Here is a 17,940-nt window from a genome sequence, read left to right on the forward strand (position 1 = left end):
CATTATTGGTATATCTGTTTTTTTTTTATTTATTCATTAAACAATTTTAATTTGTTAAATTTATTATGTCTTTAAAGTTAAAGTAAACTGTGCTTTCAACATTTTAATTAAATATTTCAAGTTCAGTAGTTGTAAAAGATATGTAACAAAAAGCATAACAAGTTAAAAAAGTTTCACACCTACAGACAGAGTTTATTTCCTTGTTTATAGTAGTCAGGACAGTTTTTGGTCACTCAGGGTAGTTTTTTTAAACTAAATGTTAAAAATTTAACTTAAAATCTTAAAAACTGTTTAAAGCAACCAATAAAGATGTAAACAAAAATAAGAATTTAAAAATGTTTTCAAACTCCCCCTAGGGCCTTAATAATGTTGTAAGCTACTTACTATAGGATTCTGTATATATTTACTATGGATCAATTTTTTTTTGTTTTTTAGAATTAAAAGCTAAATGAAAAGAGCAGCTGAGATGGCAGAAACAAACATAATGAAAATTTTTAAGGAAATAGAATCAAAGAATGACTGGGGGAAACTTTTCCTCAAAATAAACCGAACATCTTTCAGTTACCCATACAAGTGCATAGATGCAAATGAAAATTTGGGGAGGAATAGGTACAGTGATGTGAAACCTTACGACTACTGTAGAGTGAAGCTGAAAAACTGCAGTAATGGTACCTTTATATTTGTCTTTGTTTATTTTCCAACAAAGTTGTAAAAAGGATAAAATTTCTAATTTGCATAAGTTATAACTATATTTTTTTGAAAATCAGCACCTAATCAGACTTTTCAATTTCCTGGATAGTTGCAGTTTTACAAAATAAGTACTTAATATTTTTGTTCCTACTCACCATTTTTTAATTAATATACAATTGTTTGTGATATATATTATTTTTTTAGTGGCTAAAAATTAGCTTAAGCTGTTTAGAAGCAAAGAAGGTATTAGTATCTTATTCTATAATATTGGTGGTTACTTTAATGTTACTATTGCAAATGCTTTTTATTGAGATATCATCATACATTCTGTTAACTATGTACAGTGCTCATTTGAACTGTTTAAAAGGAAACTTTTATCTATAAGTAATAAAAGTATTTGATTAAAAAATACAAAAACAAGAATTGATAATCTGCTTAAAAAATTAAAATTAGTAAGAAGAGCAGTGTTTATCTCATTTTTAAAAAAATTTTGAGCAGTAGATAAGTTAAGCATAGTTTTGCGCACACCAGACAAATTTTTAAGTTAAAATTTTATTATATATCAAAAATAAATAATGAAAATAAATTCAAGTAATAAATTTATTCTAAAGAATACAGAGTCTCCTAGCCTATGAAATTTGATTCAAAAAATAATCCTGGGATTTCAATTACTTACCCTTCTTTTATTTGTTGTAACTTGGTGTAAACCCTGGAGAATAGTAATAGTTTGAGTTTAAGTTAAAATTGCTCAATTAAATAGAATTTATACAGGGTTACCACACACTTAGAGTAACCCAGGGTAGTTTAAAATTTATAAAAAACTTAGTTTACTCATCCCAACTGAGGCTAGTTTAAAGTTTTTTGAAAAACTCAGGCTTTTTTGGTTTTTATTTTTGCAAATCACAGGGTAATTTTTATATTTTTCTAAAATCTCAGTCTAGTTTTTATGACCATAAAGCATTCTCTGTCTAAAATTTTTCTTTTTATTTAATCTGTTTTATATTATTTTGATATTATTAGGTATTTAAGTCTTTACTTTTTCTTCAATTTTTGGCTTATACTGCTTTTTTTATTTATTAATGAACTCAGTCTAGTTAAAGGTTTACCATACTTATTTTCATAATCTCCCCTTTTTCATAAAATTAAAAAAATGATTGGCCACACTAACTCCAAACCGCAGAATGTTTAATTTAAGTTTCAAACTACTAGTAAATTGTACCTAAGACCTTTTTGTTGTTTTACACTTAAATATAAACCCTAAAACATCTAGCTTATGTTTTAATTCTTCTGTAAACTGTAGTAAATGCATTTTCTCTCTTCACTTCAAACTTTAAAAAATCCAGTGTAAGCTAGTTGATACCCCCTAATTGCCCAAAATTTAATAGTTGTCCACTTACGTTTTGCTCTTTCTAGATATTGCATCCAATAAATTGACTTCTGTGGAAAAGCCTGGTCCAGTTTGAAGTAATTCAGGCTGAGTTTTTTTTGCCTTGAACCAGTTTATAATGTTTACAAATTATTTTTTTTTTTTTTTCAATTAAACACAAGTTCCCTTGCTCCTTCTGTTTTTGTTGGTTCATAGTTACTTTAAACCATATGACCTTCTAAAGAATATTTCTAAAACAAGAGCGGTCAACATTCAGCAACTAATGTTTTTTGTTTGTCATAAAAACCACTTGATTAACTTCACAGACTACATCAACAGCAGCTTGCTGACTTCGGACAAGGCGGGCAGGAAGTACATTCTGACGCAGGGGCCGCTGGAGGAGACGTGCGGCCACTTCTGGCAGATGGTGTGGCAGCAGAAGTGCAAGGGAGTGGTCATGCTGAACAGGGTGGTGGAGAAGGGAAGGGTGAAGTGCAGTCACTACTGGCCCGAAAGCGTTGGTGAGGTGAACAGTTCACATTTATTTAAAGCACTAGTTTAACATTCAGCTACAAAGCTAAACATTTCTTCAACTTGAGGCTATAAGACAATGGTAAATCATATTTTTTAGTCAGTATTTTTTACACAAAAAAACTAAGCTACCAGTTTTTCTGTATTTTTTAAATGTTCAAATTAGTTTTTGAGGTATAAGCGATCAGAGTTAGATAACTTATTAGGTTCTTTATGAGAGGTACAAACTAAAAAGGCAAATAAAAACTCTTAAGTTAAAAATATACCTCATTTATGAATTTTTGAATTATTTTTTTAAGACTTTTTCAATCAAATCTTGAAAAATTTTGAACAAATTCCAAAAAAATGAATTTAATATTTTTGTAATTTTTTTATTTAATAAGTCCTTAAAAAGATTTTCTTAGTTGTAATTGTAATTTATTTCTCATAAATCTGCCTACTATAAATAAGTTATTGGTAGTACTAAAAAGTTAAAGTGAATTGCTTAAAAAATAAAGAGTTATTAGGGGCATAGGGGGTTAAACACTTTTTTTAAATATGTTCTTGTTTTTTTACATAATTAAATAAACTACCAGTTATTTTTCACCACTTGTTAAAACTAAAAATTACTTTTGAGATACAAGCTATCAAAGTTAGGGGGTACAATAGGTTCTTTATGGCGCAAACTAAAAAGGCGAAATTAGACTACTCACTAAAAATCTGCTTCTTCAGTTTTTGAGCAATTGTTTAAAAACTTTTTAATAATAATCTTTAATAAATTTTGAAAAACTTCTGAAAAACAGGTTTTTAAATTTTTTATTAACTTTTTTTTAACTTAAAAAAAACGGTTTTTTAGGATGTTTTTGTTTTGTTTTTTTTACTTAAAAATGCACTTCCTAGAATTTGTTTGTAATATTTATAAGTACTTTTCCTAAAAATTTGAAGTGAATCACTTTAAAATGAAGGATATAGATTTTTAGTTAATTTTTCAAAATTCTGAGAAAATTGGTCTTAAAAAATTTTTGATTCCATACAGTTATATCAGATTTTTTTTTTACCAAATAGGTTATATATTAAAAGTCATTTGATATGTTTTTTCTTTAAAAAGTATCTTATAGTTTATACTCTAGCTTTCAAATAGAAGCCTATGTTAATTTTAGTAAAGTAAAGTGTTGGACCTCCCTCCCCTATGCCCTTAAAAACTTTTATTACAAACATTTGTATCAAAATAATTTCACAAAACTGACTATGCCTTAGAAGTTAAGTGTATTTTTTTATTAAAAAAAACATTTTTTAAAATATACTCTAAGCTTTCAAAATAGTACCAATAATAATATTTGTAAAAGAAAATTACTTTTCTCTATGATCTTAATATTGTAAATGGTTTGAAATTATAATTATTATCAGGTCATACTTTTTTGTTTTTAGTTTTTAATAGTTTATAATACTACTGGTTAACAGTTGAGACAATTTTGTTTAATAAGTTATGTTGTCAAAATTGTTCCACATAATAACTAGCTGCTAGTAAAATTGATTAGTTAAAGAGGTATGCATGTTTCTTTTAGTTGTTATAGTTTTTGTTGATTCTACAATTTTGTTTAATTTTATGGATTGCTTTTTAATGGCCATCTGGGATCTTACTTATTTTCTACTTGTTGATAAAATTTTATAGGTTTTTTTTTCAACTCCCAAATACACTCTATGCCTATGGCAAACAAAATTCAAAATTACTTAAAGTATTAAGTATAAACGTTAGTGAGTACAATATGTTCTGTATGAAGGTATAACTTTTAAAGGTGAAATATATGTATCAATAAAAAATGTTTTTATTCTAGAATTTTGAACCAATCTTTTTAAAATTTATAAAGTTTATTCTTTATTATTTAAAAAAAAAAAAAAAGAACTTTTAATTTAAATTTTTAATTTCAAAACCAATCATGCAGCAGTTCTAAAATGTTTAAAAAATATTCTTTGAAGATTTAGATCCCTAACTCAAAAAAGTAGATTTACTCTTTTACACTTTGAAATTTTAAAGCAAGCTGAAAGTTAAAAAAATTCTGTCTCTTTATCTTTAAAAAAGGCAAGACACTTTTTGAAAGTTCGACTATAAAGTTAAACATTCTTCAACGTTCTGTGTTTAGCAACTTTCAGTTTGTACATAAAGCAATCATTTTAAAGAATGCCATGACCCCTTATGAGATCACTTTAATTTTTATCATTTCAATAAAAACTTGTAGTTATATTGAATTTTATTTTAAAGGACTTCGAGTTTCTTGATGTTGGCTTGTCGGTTTGCTTGAAAAAACAAGAAGAGCACTCAAACTTTGTAATCAGGTATTTGAATATGTTTTTTCATTCATTATTTTTTTTTTCCATAGATTTAGGCTTGAAAGTCTTCTGTAATGTATTACCCTAAAATAAAAAAGTTTTAGATAAAATAAATAACTTTCATAATAAATAATCCATTTCAAAAGTCAACTACCCTTTAAGAACGGGTCAAATATGCACAAACGGTCATTTTTGCACAAAGTTGAAAAAAATAAAAATAAGTACCGACCGAGGGTAAGGGTTATGGGTAACAGTGATAGTAAAAATACTGATAAACAAATAAAAACTATTATTATAAAAAAAAAACAAGAAAAATAAGTAAATCAATTAAAAAAAAAAGCTACCGACTGAGGGTTAGGGTAACAGTGGTAGTAAAAATAAACAAAAAATTAAATTTAATAATATTTTTTTTCAATTTATAATTAAACTCAATCCGTGCAAAAGTGACCCTTCGCGCATGTTTGACTCCTAACCCAAAAAACGGCCACTGCTTTCCAAACGTTGCTAATCCCAAGTTGTTCTGCAGGGAGCTCGTGGTGAAGCGGACGGACGACAAGCAGGCGGCGAGGACGGTGCACCAGTTCCACTACACCTCGTGGCCGGACCACGGCGTGCCGAAGAGCCCCGACTCCTTCATCAGGTTCATGGTGTGCGTGCAGGAGAGCGGCGTGCTCGATTTGAGCTTCGGTCCCGCCGTCGTGCACTGCTCGGCAGGTGAGAACATAAGCTGATAATAGGTGTGCTCTAGTTGTAGAAAAAGTTCTTAACTTGACTGCTCGGAAATAAATACAAATATGGAATAGTTGTTTAAATGTGAGTATTCTATTTGATCAAGGATTAGATTGCAACTGAAGGTATCTGTTATAGCTAAAACATTGTTTTATAACATAATTTATGGAAACTTCATGATTACGTCTGTATGTAAAATTTCCCAAGTGTGAAATGAACTTATTTATCTCGCAGGCATCGGAAGAACGGGCACGTTCTCCCTGGTGGAGCTCTGCAGCCAGTACTTGAAGAGAAATCTGGATTTCGACGTTTGCGAGGAGCTGCTCGAAATGAGAAAGTACCGGATGGGGCTGATTCAGACTCCGGACCAGCTGAGGTTCAGCTACTTCGCCATTGCGAGGTACCAGGAGCTTATCAAGCAAGAGAGGTGCGTGCTGGTATTATAATTAAACTTTTTTGTGTAAGTGTGAATTTATTAAATGTAGCTTCTTATCTTTTAATTTAATCTTTTTAAGGTTTCAGTTACCTAATTTTTTACTGTGACGTTTATTTTATTTTCATAAATTACCTTGCTTCGTGTCTTTACGAACGAACATTAGATAATGTAATTAAAATGATACTTATGTAACTGAACTTTATTGGCTGGTTACTGAAGCTGATTTTCTATAAAAAAAACTATGTCTTAAATCACACGAGAAGTTGTGCGTTTCAGGAAAAAATCAGAAGGTCAAAGCTCGCCCGGTGCTCACCAGCAGCCGAGTCCGGAAAACGACCATCAGACCAAAAAACAAAAGTTGTCCAAGCTGCTTCCTGGCACCTCCAAAGGTCCGCAAAGTGACGGTGACCCGACAGAAACCAACGGAAAGTTAGTTTGTTGATGTAGTTTTTTAATTGGGTTTTTTTTCTATTGTTGAAAGTTTGTTTTTACGGAGAAAAGCCTGAGCTTAACACTTAGATAGTTTCAAATATATATAAGTCTCTTTAATTTTCTTTGTTACATCCATGATTTATGTATATATATATATATATATTAAAGGTTTTATACAAAGTTCTGATCGATAGTGCTCGACAAATCAAATTGGAGCTTAATATTTCGAAAAGTCATAATTACCATAAAAAATTCTAAAATCGAAATTTCTGTTTACTATTATAATAAACTACAACTCACTGAAGATCACATGAAATTTTACATTTCAATGTGTGAAACAGCTGTTTGAATTATAGTTTTTATATAATTAAATAAATAAATATATATATATATATATATATATCAATAAAACACTTAGTTTTCAATTACAATTGTTTCACTATTCTAGTAAACAGAACAGATATTCAGTTTGTTTATTGTGATGATATCTTGAAACATAAGTCAAAGTGTACATCAAATTAAGCAAAAACTTAAAGGATTGTTATGTCACTAAGTAAATCAGTAAAAGATATAAGAGACATTAAGTTTGCATAGATGTTCAAAATTATTTAAAGCCATATTTGAGTTTAGTTTTGAGATCGAGTGTTTTTCCATATTGCAGAGAGTGTAGCCATGTTTTAAATTGAGTTTGTTTTTTGTTCGTGCTAAAACTTCCCAATTAATGCTAAAATGTTTATTTCTATCCTTTAAATCCCAGATATATTTCGAAAGCGTAGTTTTTAGCCTGTATTTACTGTTGTTTTGAGAACATTTATGCCGTGTGTACCTACTTTTAAAGGATAAACCTGATGAGCCAACATACTGCTTACTTTTTCAGCATCAACTTTCTAGCATTTAATTTTTGTTTAATATTTATTTTTAGGTTTATTTAGCATGCTGTCCACAAGCACAACATTTTTATTAACTTCGTAGTTTTTGAAAGGTGAGTGGTTATTAGTACAAAAATTATTTATTTAAGTTTATACATTTTGTAATTTAACAACGGTCCTGTAAGTATCTAATTTCATCTTTAATTTTTATAGAATTTGTTTAACCTTAATAAATAACATTTTGAGAGTACAAAATATAACTTTATTGTATTAAAATGTACTCTTACTCTAATATTTATTACTTTGAATTATGTTCATTAGCTTGTTTAAATAATTTACTATTGTATGGTTCAAAGCATCAAATCCATAATGCAAAATGACCTTGAGAAAATTTATAAAAACACATGTAACTTGTATTGCTGTTAGATGTGTCATATAATCATGCTCATCATGTTCTCCTATATTTTAAATGAAGAATAATATCATACTTTTGAAAGGTGTTTTAAGCTGTTTTACAAATTTATGTGAACGTATTTTCCAGTATGATAAGTAATCAAAAAAAAATTTTGAAAAAGTGACCAAGAAAAATTATGTGAGTTTTCTCAAGTATTTAATTAGTTCACATTTTTCCGTTGTTGTGCTTGATAATAAGGAAGCTCTGATTTGCTAGCTTCAATTACACATCAATTAAGTTTGATTTTTGAAGTATTGAAATTATCTGCTTGCTAAAATTTTATGACTGAAGTGATACAGAGGTTGTTACAAAATTTTTAAGATGTTATTACAATGCCTTCTTGTATTTGAAGGTCTAATTTTTTCCCACGAAACCATGAATAGATAGTTAGTTTGCAGATTTTTAAATATTCATAAATGCAATCACAAAGCTTAGCATGCAATGCTACATTCTTACAAAGCTTTATCAATTTTCAGCAGCGAAGAAGTGGAAGCGGCGTGCAGTTTGAAGGAAAGGTTCCTGTCAAACGACGAAATGTTGAGTTTGCGGGTGACTCACATCAGGAAGGACGTCAACATGTACAAGAAGAAGCAGCTAGAGAGCGCCGACGGAGAAAAGTTTGTTTTTAATCGTGTTGTTTTCATGAAAGTATGAATTGCAAGTGTTGAAGTTGGTCAAATTGAAACCTAGCTTATAGTTTTCATCGAAGTTTAGATTGTGTAATGTTTGAAACTTATCATCTTTAATCTAATTTGTTTTACAACTTTAATTAGTATTGAGCATAAAATTATTATTTGAATTAAATTTATACCAGTTGATAAAATTTATTAAAGATCTTTAAAAAAAATACCTTAAAGCTAAGCCTCTTGTAGTTCAATTATAAAGTTCTCAAAAAGTATATTTGTCTACGAAGACTCCTTAACGTTTATAAATACTTAAGCAGTGATAATTTGATTTATTTCTGGCATGGTTTAACATATGTATACTTTATTGGTGACATTTTTGCACTGCGACCTTTGAAGTTAACAACGTTGTAAAAAGCTAGAGGTTAACAGTAAAGTCTTAACACCAAAACAAATAATCAATATCTCTTTTTTATTGAATATCTATTGATTTTCGCCACCCGAGTTATCTAAATTGTTTTTGATAAATTTAATAAGACAACATGTTCTTGTCCTAACAATTTTAAACATATGGCGCATTAGTGAAAAATTTCGTTTATTTTGTAGAATAATTTATCTTAAAAGTGTTTTTATTCTTGTTTTATTGCTACTCAGTTAGTTTTATAGTGTTAGATAATGACAACGCTTTAAAGATGCTGAAACTTTTACCGAACTAAAACTTATCTGACAACTTTAAATAGAGCTTGTTTTACTTTTTTATATATGTAGTGTCACAACAACTAAAAGTGTTTTTTTTAAGTGCAATCTCTAATAATATTTATGTGTTGACTTACCTTAAAAGAAAAGTTTACTTGAACAATATAGTTCAAGTTTTGTGCGTTAATATTTATTACAATTAATACAGCTTTTACAATTTTTAAGCACATTTAAAAAAAAAAAAAAAAAGTAACTTTCAAACTAAATACACACTAATAAACAGTAAAACTACGACGAACTAACCATCAAGTAACGAGAAATGTTTTCTCCGCGAACGCAGCGTCTGGCGGTCAAAGTGACGTAATAATAGTAAATACCTGAGAACCGACTGACCTGATGCTATAAGGTTGGCGTTGATCGCTTGCCCATCGCTTAGTTATGAAAAGTTATAATTCTGTAAAGTTAATTTTGCAAGCTGCCTGAGGTGGCTGACATTCGAAAACAATTTAGTCTTTAATTGTTTGAAATATATATATATATATGTATAATGAAACAAATATTAACTCGTTATGTTTTTTACAGTGTATTTTTAGTAATTTTTTTTGATTGAAGTTTAAATTTAGAAAGCTTGGAATTATTATTTTTATTAAAATTTTCATAGCTTACATTTCAGTTCAAATTTGTTTCAAGTGTTTCTCAAACAAAATTCCCACTGACTTTTTCCCCGAATTCTCTTCAGCGAGCATCTGAAAGCTGTAATGACGTAACAGTTGAAAATTCCTGAAAATATCCTAAACTATTTAGTTTAATTAATTTGGTTTTACTACATGTAACAACACAGTGTAAATCAAATACCAGTTTTTTCTATGTTAAATTTTGCAAGTCACTAATGGTGGCTGTAAAGTGTATTTTTTTCATAAAGGTTTGTTAAATTCTGAGATATGTAGCTTAATTTTTAGCCTTAAGAGACAAATTTAAACAATATTCAATAATTTACTGCTAGATTTTATTTCAGACCAGATTTTCAAGTTTAAAAAAGATATTTCTTAAAAAAAAACCTCTACCAATAAAATTATAGTTATTTTGTTATATTTTGGTTTACTAGTTTACTAATGCAAACTATAAACTGTATTACAATAACATAAAAATAGTTGAAAAATGAGTTTTAAATGCTAATGTTTGAGTTGCTGTTCATTTAAGATGTTTAATAAAAAGTAATAATATAAATTTCAAACAGTACTCTTTCTTTATTACACTGTTTAAATTAAGAGTACTGTATAAATTTTTTATAATTATATATTCCACTAAACTTCTTTCGCTAGAATCTTTATTAGCAAACACTTAAATTTATATTTTGAATAGTTTTTTAATAACAAGTAGTTCTATATGTTAATAAAAAAAACTACGCAGAGAAACAAAGAAAAGTTCAAAAAGGCCATCTTCGAAAATGAGCTAATCTAAAGCAACTTGTCAACTATAGTGAAATCCATTCTATTTACATTTAACAATTCATCCTCACACAAAATAGTTCCTCTGCTACACATATCTACTGGGTGCTTACAAAAGTTTTGTTCAACTTGAAAATTGCTCAGAAAACAGGTTTTGCCAAAGTAATTGATTAGTTGTAATTCGTCTAGATGTTATTTTGTTTACTGCTGTATTTTTTACAACATTCTACGTTATACGTTCTAAGTGGAATACTAAAATGTTGCTGTATTTTCAAATAAAAGCATTTTAGCCTTTAAAAAGTGAACTTAAATAATATCTAATTTTGAAAATAATCTTGTATTGAGTTTTATTATAGGTAAAAAGTTGATTATTTATATAAGCTTGGTTTAAATTTTAAAAGTATATGAAACCTTAAGATGAGTTTTATTCTAACTGAAAGTTCTGCTAAAATTAAGTAAACTGTTGCCTACACTATAACATAGCTGATTGCGCTTATTTACATAGCTTGAATATATTTATCCAGTTACGTTGTAAAATGCTATAAATATAAAAATTTATTTTAAAAATTAAACATAAATGGTATACTTGTTATTCCATATGTTTAAACTTTTATGTAATTTAGCAACTTTAAGAAAAGGTTTTTGAGCACATTTCAGGTTTTAGGCGGGCTTTTTAAATAGTGTTCTTAAAAATTTTGTTAGTATCAGCTTTTATAAACATAAATATTATTCTAATTCTAAAAATTTTCTAACCAAATGGATGTATTTTATCTGATTTTTAAAGAAATTTTATGTACTAGATATAATTGAAAACATGTTAGTTGTAGTTTAATATACTTGATATTTTTTTCCTATTTTTTCATTTCAATAGTTTGATAAGTTGATAAAATCTCTGTCATATACGTATTCCTAAATACTGGTTTATTTAGGGTTTTATCAGTGAAACAATAAAAGTTTTTACAATATATTTTAAAATTAACACGTTTGGTTTGATACTAAATTAAAAATTTTATTACCAGTTTTATAAAACATTTAGATATCAAGCTTTTTTTTTCTGTTGATAAAGTTGTTGAACAACTTATAAAACCTGATGTTTTGAATTAAATAATTTAATTTTTAGAATTTTTAATAAAATGAAAGCTATTTTTTAAGTTAATTTTGTTTAAGAATACTAGTGTAAATCTGGTAAGGTTTTTATAAAATGTATTTTTTTGTAATTTTTTTTCTGTGAATTGTTTTTATTTACTGCTTACATTCCATGTTTAGTGTTTCGTATGTTTTAATTTTATTGTTTTTTATATTAAAAACATATATAGTGTTGATTTTCAAGAATACTATTTTGCTGTTGCATTTAATTTTATATATAGTAAACAAAGTTTAAAATTTATAATTTTTTTTAAATACGTCTCTATACTGCATAACTAAAATATTTTGAAGTTAAAAATTTAATTTAACTGAGCAGGTCTTAAATTTTAGCAGTGTATTTTTTAATTATTGCTTAAAAAGTATTCTAAGACTAGTTAATTTTTTTATTCTTGTTCGATCAAGTTTAATTTACTTAAACTAAAACAGGTAAGCAGTGTTCGAGTGTTTATTAGCTTATAGTTTTGTAATTAAAATTTATAAGGTATTGAAATACTTTATTAAGCAGAATTTTTAATGAGTTTTCTTAACATTTTCAATTTAACCTAGAGTTGAAAATTTTAAGTTGATCGATTTAAAACAAAGACATTTATTTCTTAATTAATTGAATAACAATTGTTTTTGTATTTAAGTTTCACTTTAGAATTTTTATTAAAAATCTACCAAACATTTTTTAATCTAACACTAAAAAGTTGTAAAGCTTTATTAGTTTAGTTTATTATACTTAAAAATTAGTCAAACTAAAAAACAATCATTACGTAATAAACAATTGCAAAAACTCTATGTACATCACATAATTTACTTCAAATTTTTGCTAAAACAAAATTTCACATAATTTCGCTTTTAAGGGAAATTTTTTGATGAATAATTTATCAGCAGACATCATTGAGTAATTAGTTCAATTTTACAGTAAGGAGGTAAAAAAATATTTGTTTTTCTGTAAAAATATTAATTAGTTTACTATGATAAACACATAATGATAAATTATATGTTTCTAAAAAGGTTTTTTACGTGGCTTAAAAGTTAAATTATTTTAACTAAAACAAGTTTTAAAGAATAAATTACCTTATTAAAAACATCATTTAAACCTATATAAAGTCTTTAACAGTTTTTAGATAATTTTTTTTAGTTTCTCATAGAAATTCAGTGATAATTCATTTATAAAAATTTATTTTGAAATTAACATAATTATATTTTGTCTTATGACTTCAATGTAAGCTTATATGTGCTAATAACTTTGATTATTATATTAATAATACTAAAAAAAATAGAACAGTATTTAACTTAATCGTTTTAAAATTTATTTTTAAACGAAGTTATTTACTTAAAGGATTAGTTTTGCGCAAATTAAAAAAAAAAAAGGTTTCTACGTTTGTTTTGTATAAATACTTTTCTCGAACTACATGAGAATAACTTAGACAGTTCAGCAGTAAACAGTTTATTTTTAATATTTATTTTCGTTCTTACTGACAGTTTTACCTAAAAGAAACTAATTCTCTGTTTTGAAATAAATGTCTTCAACCGACAACGTGTAATAAAGTTTTTTTACCATGTGACAACACATCATACCAAAAGTTTTTCTGATAACTGATACCAATAAAATTTGTCGAACAATACGATTATTATTATTTTTCTTTAAAAATAAAATACCAAACCACAGTTTGACTATCCTTAAGAAAGAATAACAAAGTTTTTAAAAGAAACAACTTGAATAGTTGTGTTAAGTTCTCATGACGTTCTTTTCACCACTAGTATTGGATTGTAACAGCAGTGTTACAATCCATGTATGCCATAATATGGTTCCAAGAATCGAGTAAAATATTATTTGTTACTATTATACTTAAAAACGTTTCTTAAACTTTGCCATACAATATTAGAATTTTTTAACTAACTATTTTGTAAATGTTTTAAGAGTGTCTGCTACAAAATAACTTGTCATCATCCAAAAGTACTACTTGCATTAAAGTGTGGTTACCATATTTTTTATCAATAAAATTATTTTGTTTTCACTAAAACTAAGTAAATTTTAACCACTAAAGTTTTTTTTAACGAGAAAAACTTTATCACAAATTAGCTCCGTTATGCTCCGACAGAATCCGAGTCTTCTGAAGAAGATGAGGTTGTTGAGTCGGCGGGAGAAACTGCCGATGAAGAATGTTGCGACGCGGAGGGAGAAATTTTGAACATTGTTGTCAATGGCAACCACCATAAGACAGCTGGCGATGATGAAAACTGATACATGTAAACTCTACATGAATAGGTGTTTCTCTACACCGGGTCATTTGACCATAATCTTAAGCCTTGATTTCTTCATCGTGTTTAAAACTCTTTATAAATAGCATGTTTAAAAAACTAGAAAATTTGAACCTTTAATGAAACAATCATACTAATTACAAATACAAAACTGTACAAGATAAGTATCACCTACTAAAAAAGGAAGTACTTATAAACTGGTCGTTAAAAGTATTTTTTATTTGTGTATGTGCGGTGCATTTAAGCTGGACCTAACACTAAAGTTTTGTCCCTCTAACAAAATGCTATTAAAAAAGCAAATCAAAAAAAAAATTTACACGTTTAATAGGAAAACAACAGACGTTGTACGCAAGTACTTAATCAATTTACGGCTTTTCGCTGCTCATAAAACATAAACAGCTCTACGGAGTTGTAAAAGATAAATATACTTTAAAAAGATTGCAAAGTTATCTTCTTATTTCTTATATATATCATTATTAGCATATATTTGAAAGATGAAACAAGCTAAGAGATTTCAAATAAAATAAAATAAAAATATTTTTATATGTAATCTTTGAAACATCCCTAATAAATCACGTCAAGAAATACTGGCTAAACTTTACTTAAAATATCTAAGATACAAAGTTTGGTATTTAATTTGATAACTTTTTCCAAACTTATAAATAAAGTACTCTAAGTCATTTTGATCAAAATGATAAATATTGCTAAAAAAAATAAATGTTAAAAGAAAACAAAAAAGTACAAACATGATTTGGAAAACAGCTCTTTTACCAAATAGCAACAATTTTTTGGAGTAAATTTCTCAAATGAACAGTTTAGTGTTGGAGAGTAGAGCATCTTGTTCAAAACCTGAAAAGTTTTAATTTAGAATTGGTAGTAGTTGTAAGTAAAACTTCATATGTCACAAAACAAAAGTAAATTTAGAAATATTATAAACAATTTAATCTAATTCTAACTATTTTTTTCTTATACTTCACTTATTATCAATAATAATATACATATACTGTTCATTGAACAATAAAAAAAAACGCTCAAAAAGTTTGGTCTAAGGACCTGGTGTACAAAGGAATCTTTCGGTTATCGAATCCGTACACTACAACATAATACTTTCAATATAATTTTTAATCTTGAAAATAACTAGCTTGTATTTATTTACTGATTTTGTAGTTTTCAAGTTAACGTTAAATATTCCTTAACTGGGTATAAAATTTAAATTACTTTTACTTCTTATGAGTACTATTAGCTTTAGAATCATATGCTTTTCTACATGCTAAGTTTTAGTTTATAAAATCCTGTAACTCTCCTATTTTAATAAAAAACATATATTTTTTCATAAATAATCCATTTATGTGTTTATTATCTTATTATTAAACTTTCAACATTTTTCATTTTTATTGTGTCTACTGTGAAAAAGATTAGATTTAAATGATGCTTAATAAACTATACAATGATAAAAATAAACAAAAAATATAAAGACTTAAAATACTGTCAACTTGTTTTTAAAATGTATTGTTTATTGAACGACAAAAAAAAGTTCAAGATATTTTGTCCTAAGAGCTGGTGTACGAAAATCATTTCGGTTGGCGAGTTGTTATATAAGTTATAAATGTTGTTATCGAAACTAGCACTTAACTTTTTTTTTTTTTAATTTAAAATTTATTTTAACTAATACTCATACAGAACACAAACTTTAATCACAAAAAACAAAAACTGCCATTTAAAAGTTTCTAACAGTGTAAATTATTAAAAAAAGTTATCTTAATTAAGGAGACAAGTTATTTTACTTAAATTGAGAAATAAAAAAACAGTAAAGTTAAAATGAATTTTTAATAAAATAAGTTATTTCTCAACAAACAAAGTTAAAAACGTTTACTCGAGTCTTTAAAAAGTCATAAGTAGACTGCGAAAATATTAAATAAATATATATATATATATATTAAAAAAAATTAATAAAATTTTTTAGCTTGACGTTTAAAAATACGTTTAACACCGAAAATATATGTATAGAAATTTCAAGCACAAAAATGAATTAAGTTTATAAAAACTAAAGTTTGTAAGTATAAAAATTAAGTAGTAATCTTAATCATGATAATTCATGTAAAAAGTATATGAAGATTCTTTTTTAACAACTTTGATTAAATTAATTTTCAGAACTTAACAAACAGTTAACACCTCATTATATACAATTTTATTAAACAATATGCAACCAACTAATCTAAAAGTATGTTTTGACGATGTTTCAAAAAAATATAATTTGTTTCATCTTGAAAAACTTTAAACCAAAAATGTCCTATATTTACTATATAAAATATATTAAGTACTTTAATTTCTGTACTTTAAGCCCTTTTTTTTAAATAATATTAAATTTTGGGTTTTAAGTTTTAACTAACAGCTAGTAATTAATGACTCAATTAACAATTTAACCTCCATGACTTTTATTTTGCTATTTTTTTTCTTATTCACTAACGAGATTTTCGATATAAACTTAATTTTGAGAAAATAAAATTATATGTTTTTAAAATACAATCCAAAAAATACCGCTGAGAGTTTATCACATCGAAATAGGTTGTTTATGACTATTATATGCCGTGAGCAATCTCTGGTTAACATAAAGTTGAGACCATATCAATCATCAAAACACAAGCTTTCGGTAGAACGAGACCCGGGTCCAAGTAGTCAAAGCGGTATGATCTAAATTTTATGTTAAAAAATGAAATAACTGTTAATATTATATTACAGCTAGTTCTTGGTTACAGTACGATAATTTTATGTTTAACACGTTTAAATTCTTTACTTTAAAGTAACTGATTTTTTTCTATGGTTTTCTGTTTCACTGCAGTATAATATATTTATCCATAAGTTTAAGTGCACAACCATAAAAGTTTTGACAATTCAAATTTCAAAATTTGGAGTTCTGATTACTCCGGGTTAGTATGAATTGTCTTTATATATTAGTTTTTTGTTTTTTTTTTGTTACCGTCATGTTCTTATTTAGTAGACCTTCGTGTAAATTTTACATAAAATTTTTGATTAAATTATTTTTTGAAATATAACTAAAATATAACTTAAAAACTTATTTAACATTGCTATTATTAAATACTACCAGTATAGGTTTGTACTATCATAATCTTATTTATTTGATCTTTAAGTATTTTTTGTGATTAGTACTTTGAGATATGGATAAATGTTAAGAAGAGTTTGAATATCCATGTACTCTATCGCTAACATTAATTTTAGATGTCAAATATACTTTAGTAAAAGTCTTTTAATATTTAGTGAACTTTTAAAAGTCTCTAAATGTTTATAAAACCAATTCATATAATGCTAAGTTAAAATTAATTTCTTTTTTTTTGAAGGTTGCTCATTTCACATAGACATTTAAAATTTACTATATTTTTTTATCACTTAACCTCTTTTTATCAAAGCCTAAAGTTATAAATAAGATGTTTAAAGAAAAACTAAAAATAATATGTGTCATTAGACCAATTAAAGAAGTATAACAGCCTAGTTTTAAATGTGGTTTACAGTTTTTGTGGTAAGTAAAAATGTAAAATTTGTGAAAGTAATAGGCGAAAGATAATAAAAAACGGTTTGTGGTGTGTTTTAATGTTTAGCCATCATTAATTATGGTTTGCAAATAAAAATATAGTTAATATCTTTAAAAACTTTCCATTTACAATTAACTTTTGTTTTAAAACTAAGCTACTTTTTTAAACTTTAAAACTCTTTTTTGTTTTTATAATTTAAAATTAACTTAATGTTTTCAACTTTAGTATAGACATTAAATGTTTCTTTATGTTAAAATGAGTTTTACAAACAGGAACATGTTTAAAACATTTGACAAATTTAAGCATAAGAAAGTAGCTCTACTTATGTTTCATTACAAAACTTTTATATTTACGAACTTCTTACACTTTTTTGCTTGCTACTTAAGGAGACGATAAATTATTACAAAAACAAATT

At 26.5% G+C, this 17,940-nt stretch overlaps 1 protein-coding gene across 3 annotated transcripts; it reads left to right on the forward strand.

Annotated features, from left to right (window-relative positions):
* Window positions 1-439: 439 nt before the first annotated feature.
* LOC145837905 (tyrosine-protein phosphatase non-receptor type 2-like) lies at window positions 440-11,327 on the forward strand. 3 transcript variants are annotated; one of them, XM_082945390.1, is made up of 8 exons: window positions 440-668; window positions 2,383-2,582; window positions 4,827-4,900; window positions 5,421-5,608; window positions 5,858-6,050; window positions 6,336-6,488; window positions 8,291-8,431; window positions 10,544-11,327. In XM_082945390.1, exons 1-8 carry the CDS (start codon window positions 449-451, stop codon window positions 10,587-10,589), a joined length of 1,215 nt encoding a protein of 404 aa, XP_082801516.1. In that variant the 5' UTR covers window positions 440-448; the 3' UTR covers window positions 10,590-11,327. The 3 variants fall into 3 exon arrangements, with proteins under 3 accessions (XP_082801516.1, XP_082801517.1, XP_082801518.1); XM_082945391.1 differs by having other exon boundaries at window positions 628-668; window positions 2,396-2,582; XM_082945392.1 differs by having other exon boundaries at window positions 633-668; window positions 2,399-2,582.
* The last annotated feature ends 6,613 nt before the right edge of the window (window positions 11,328-17,940 follow it).

Source organism: Thalia democratica, chromosome 6, assembly GCF_965202585.1.
Source record: "Thalia democratica chromosome 6, ktThaDemo2.hap1.1, whole genome shotgun sequence".
Taxonomy (NCBI): Eukaryota; Metazoa; Chordata; class Thaliacea; order Salpida; family Salpidae; genus Thalia; species Thalia democratica.

Excerpts from the sequence above, each read along its gene's own strand:
- LOC145837905 (XM_082945390.1), top strand. The coding sequence starts at position 449 with ATGAAAAGAGCAGCTGAGATGGCAGAAACAAACATAATGAAAATTTTT. Across the intron at positions 669-2,382 it reads GCTGAAAAACTGCAGTAATG|ACTACATCAACAGCAGCTTG; the intron begins GTACCTTTATAT and ends TTAACTTCACAG. Across the intron at positions 6,489-8,290 it reads CCGACAGAAACCAACGGAAA|CAGCGAAGAAGTGGAAGCGG; the intron begins GTTAGTTTGTTG and ends ATCAATTTTCAG.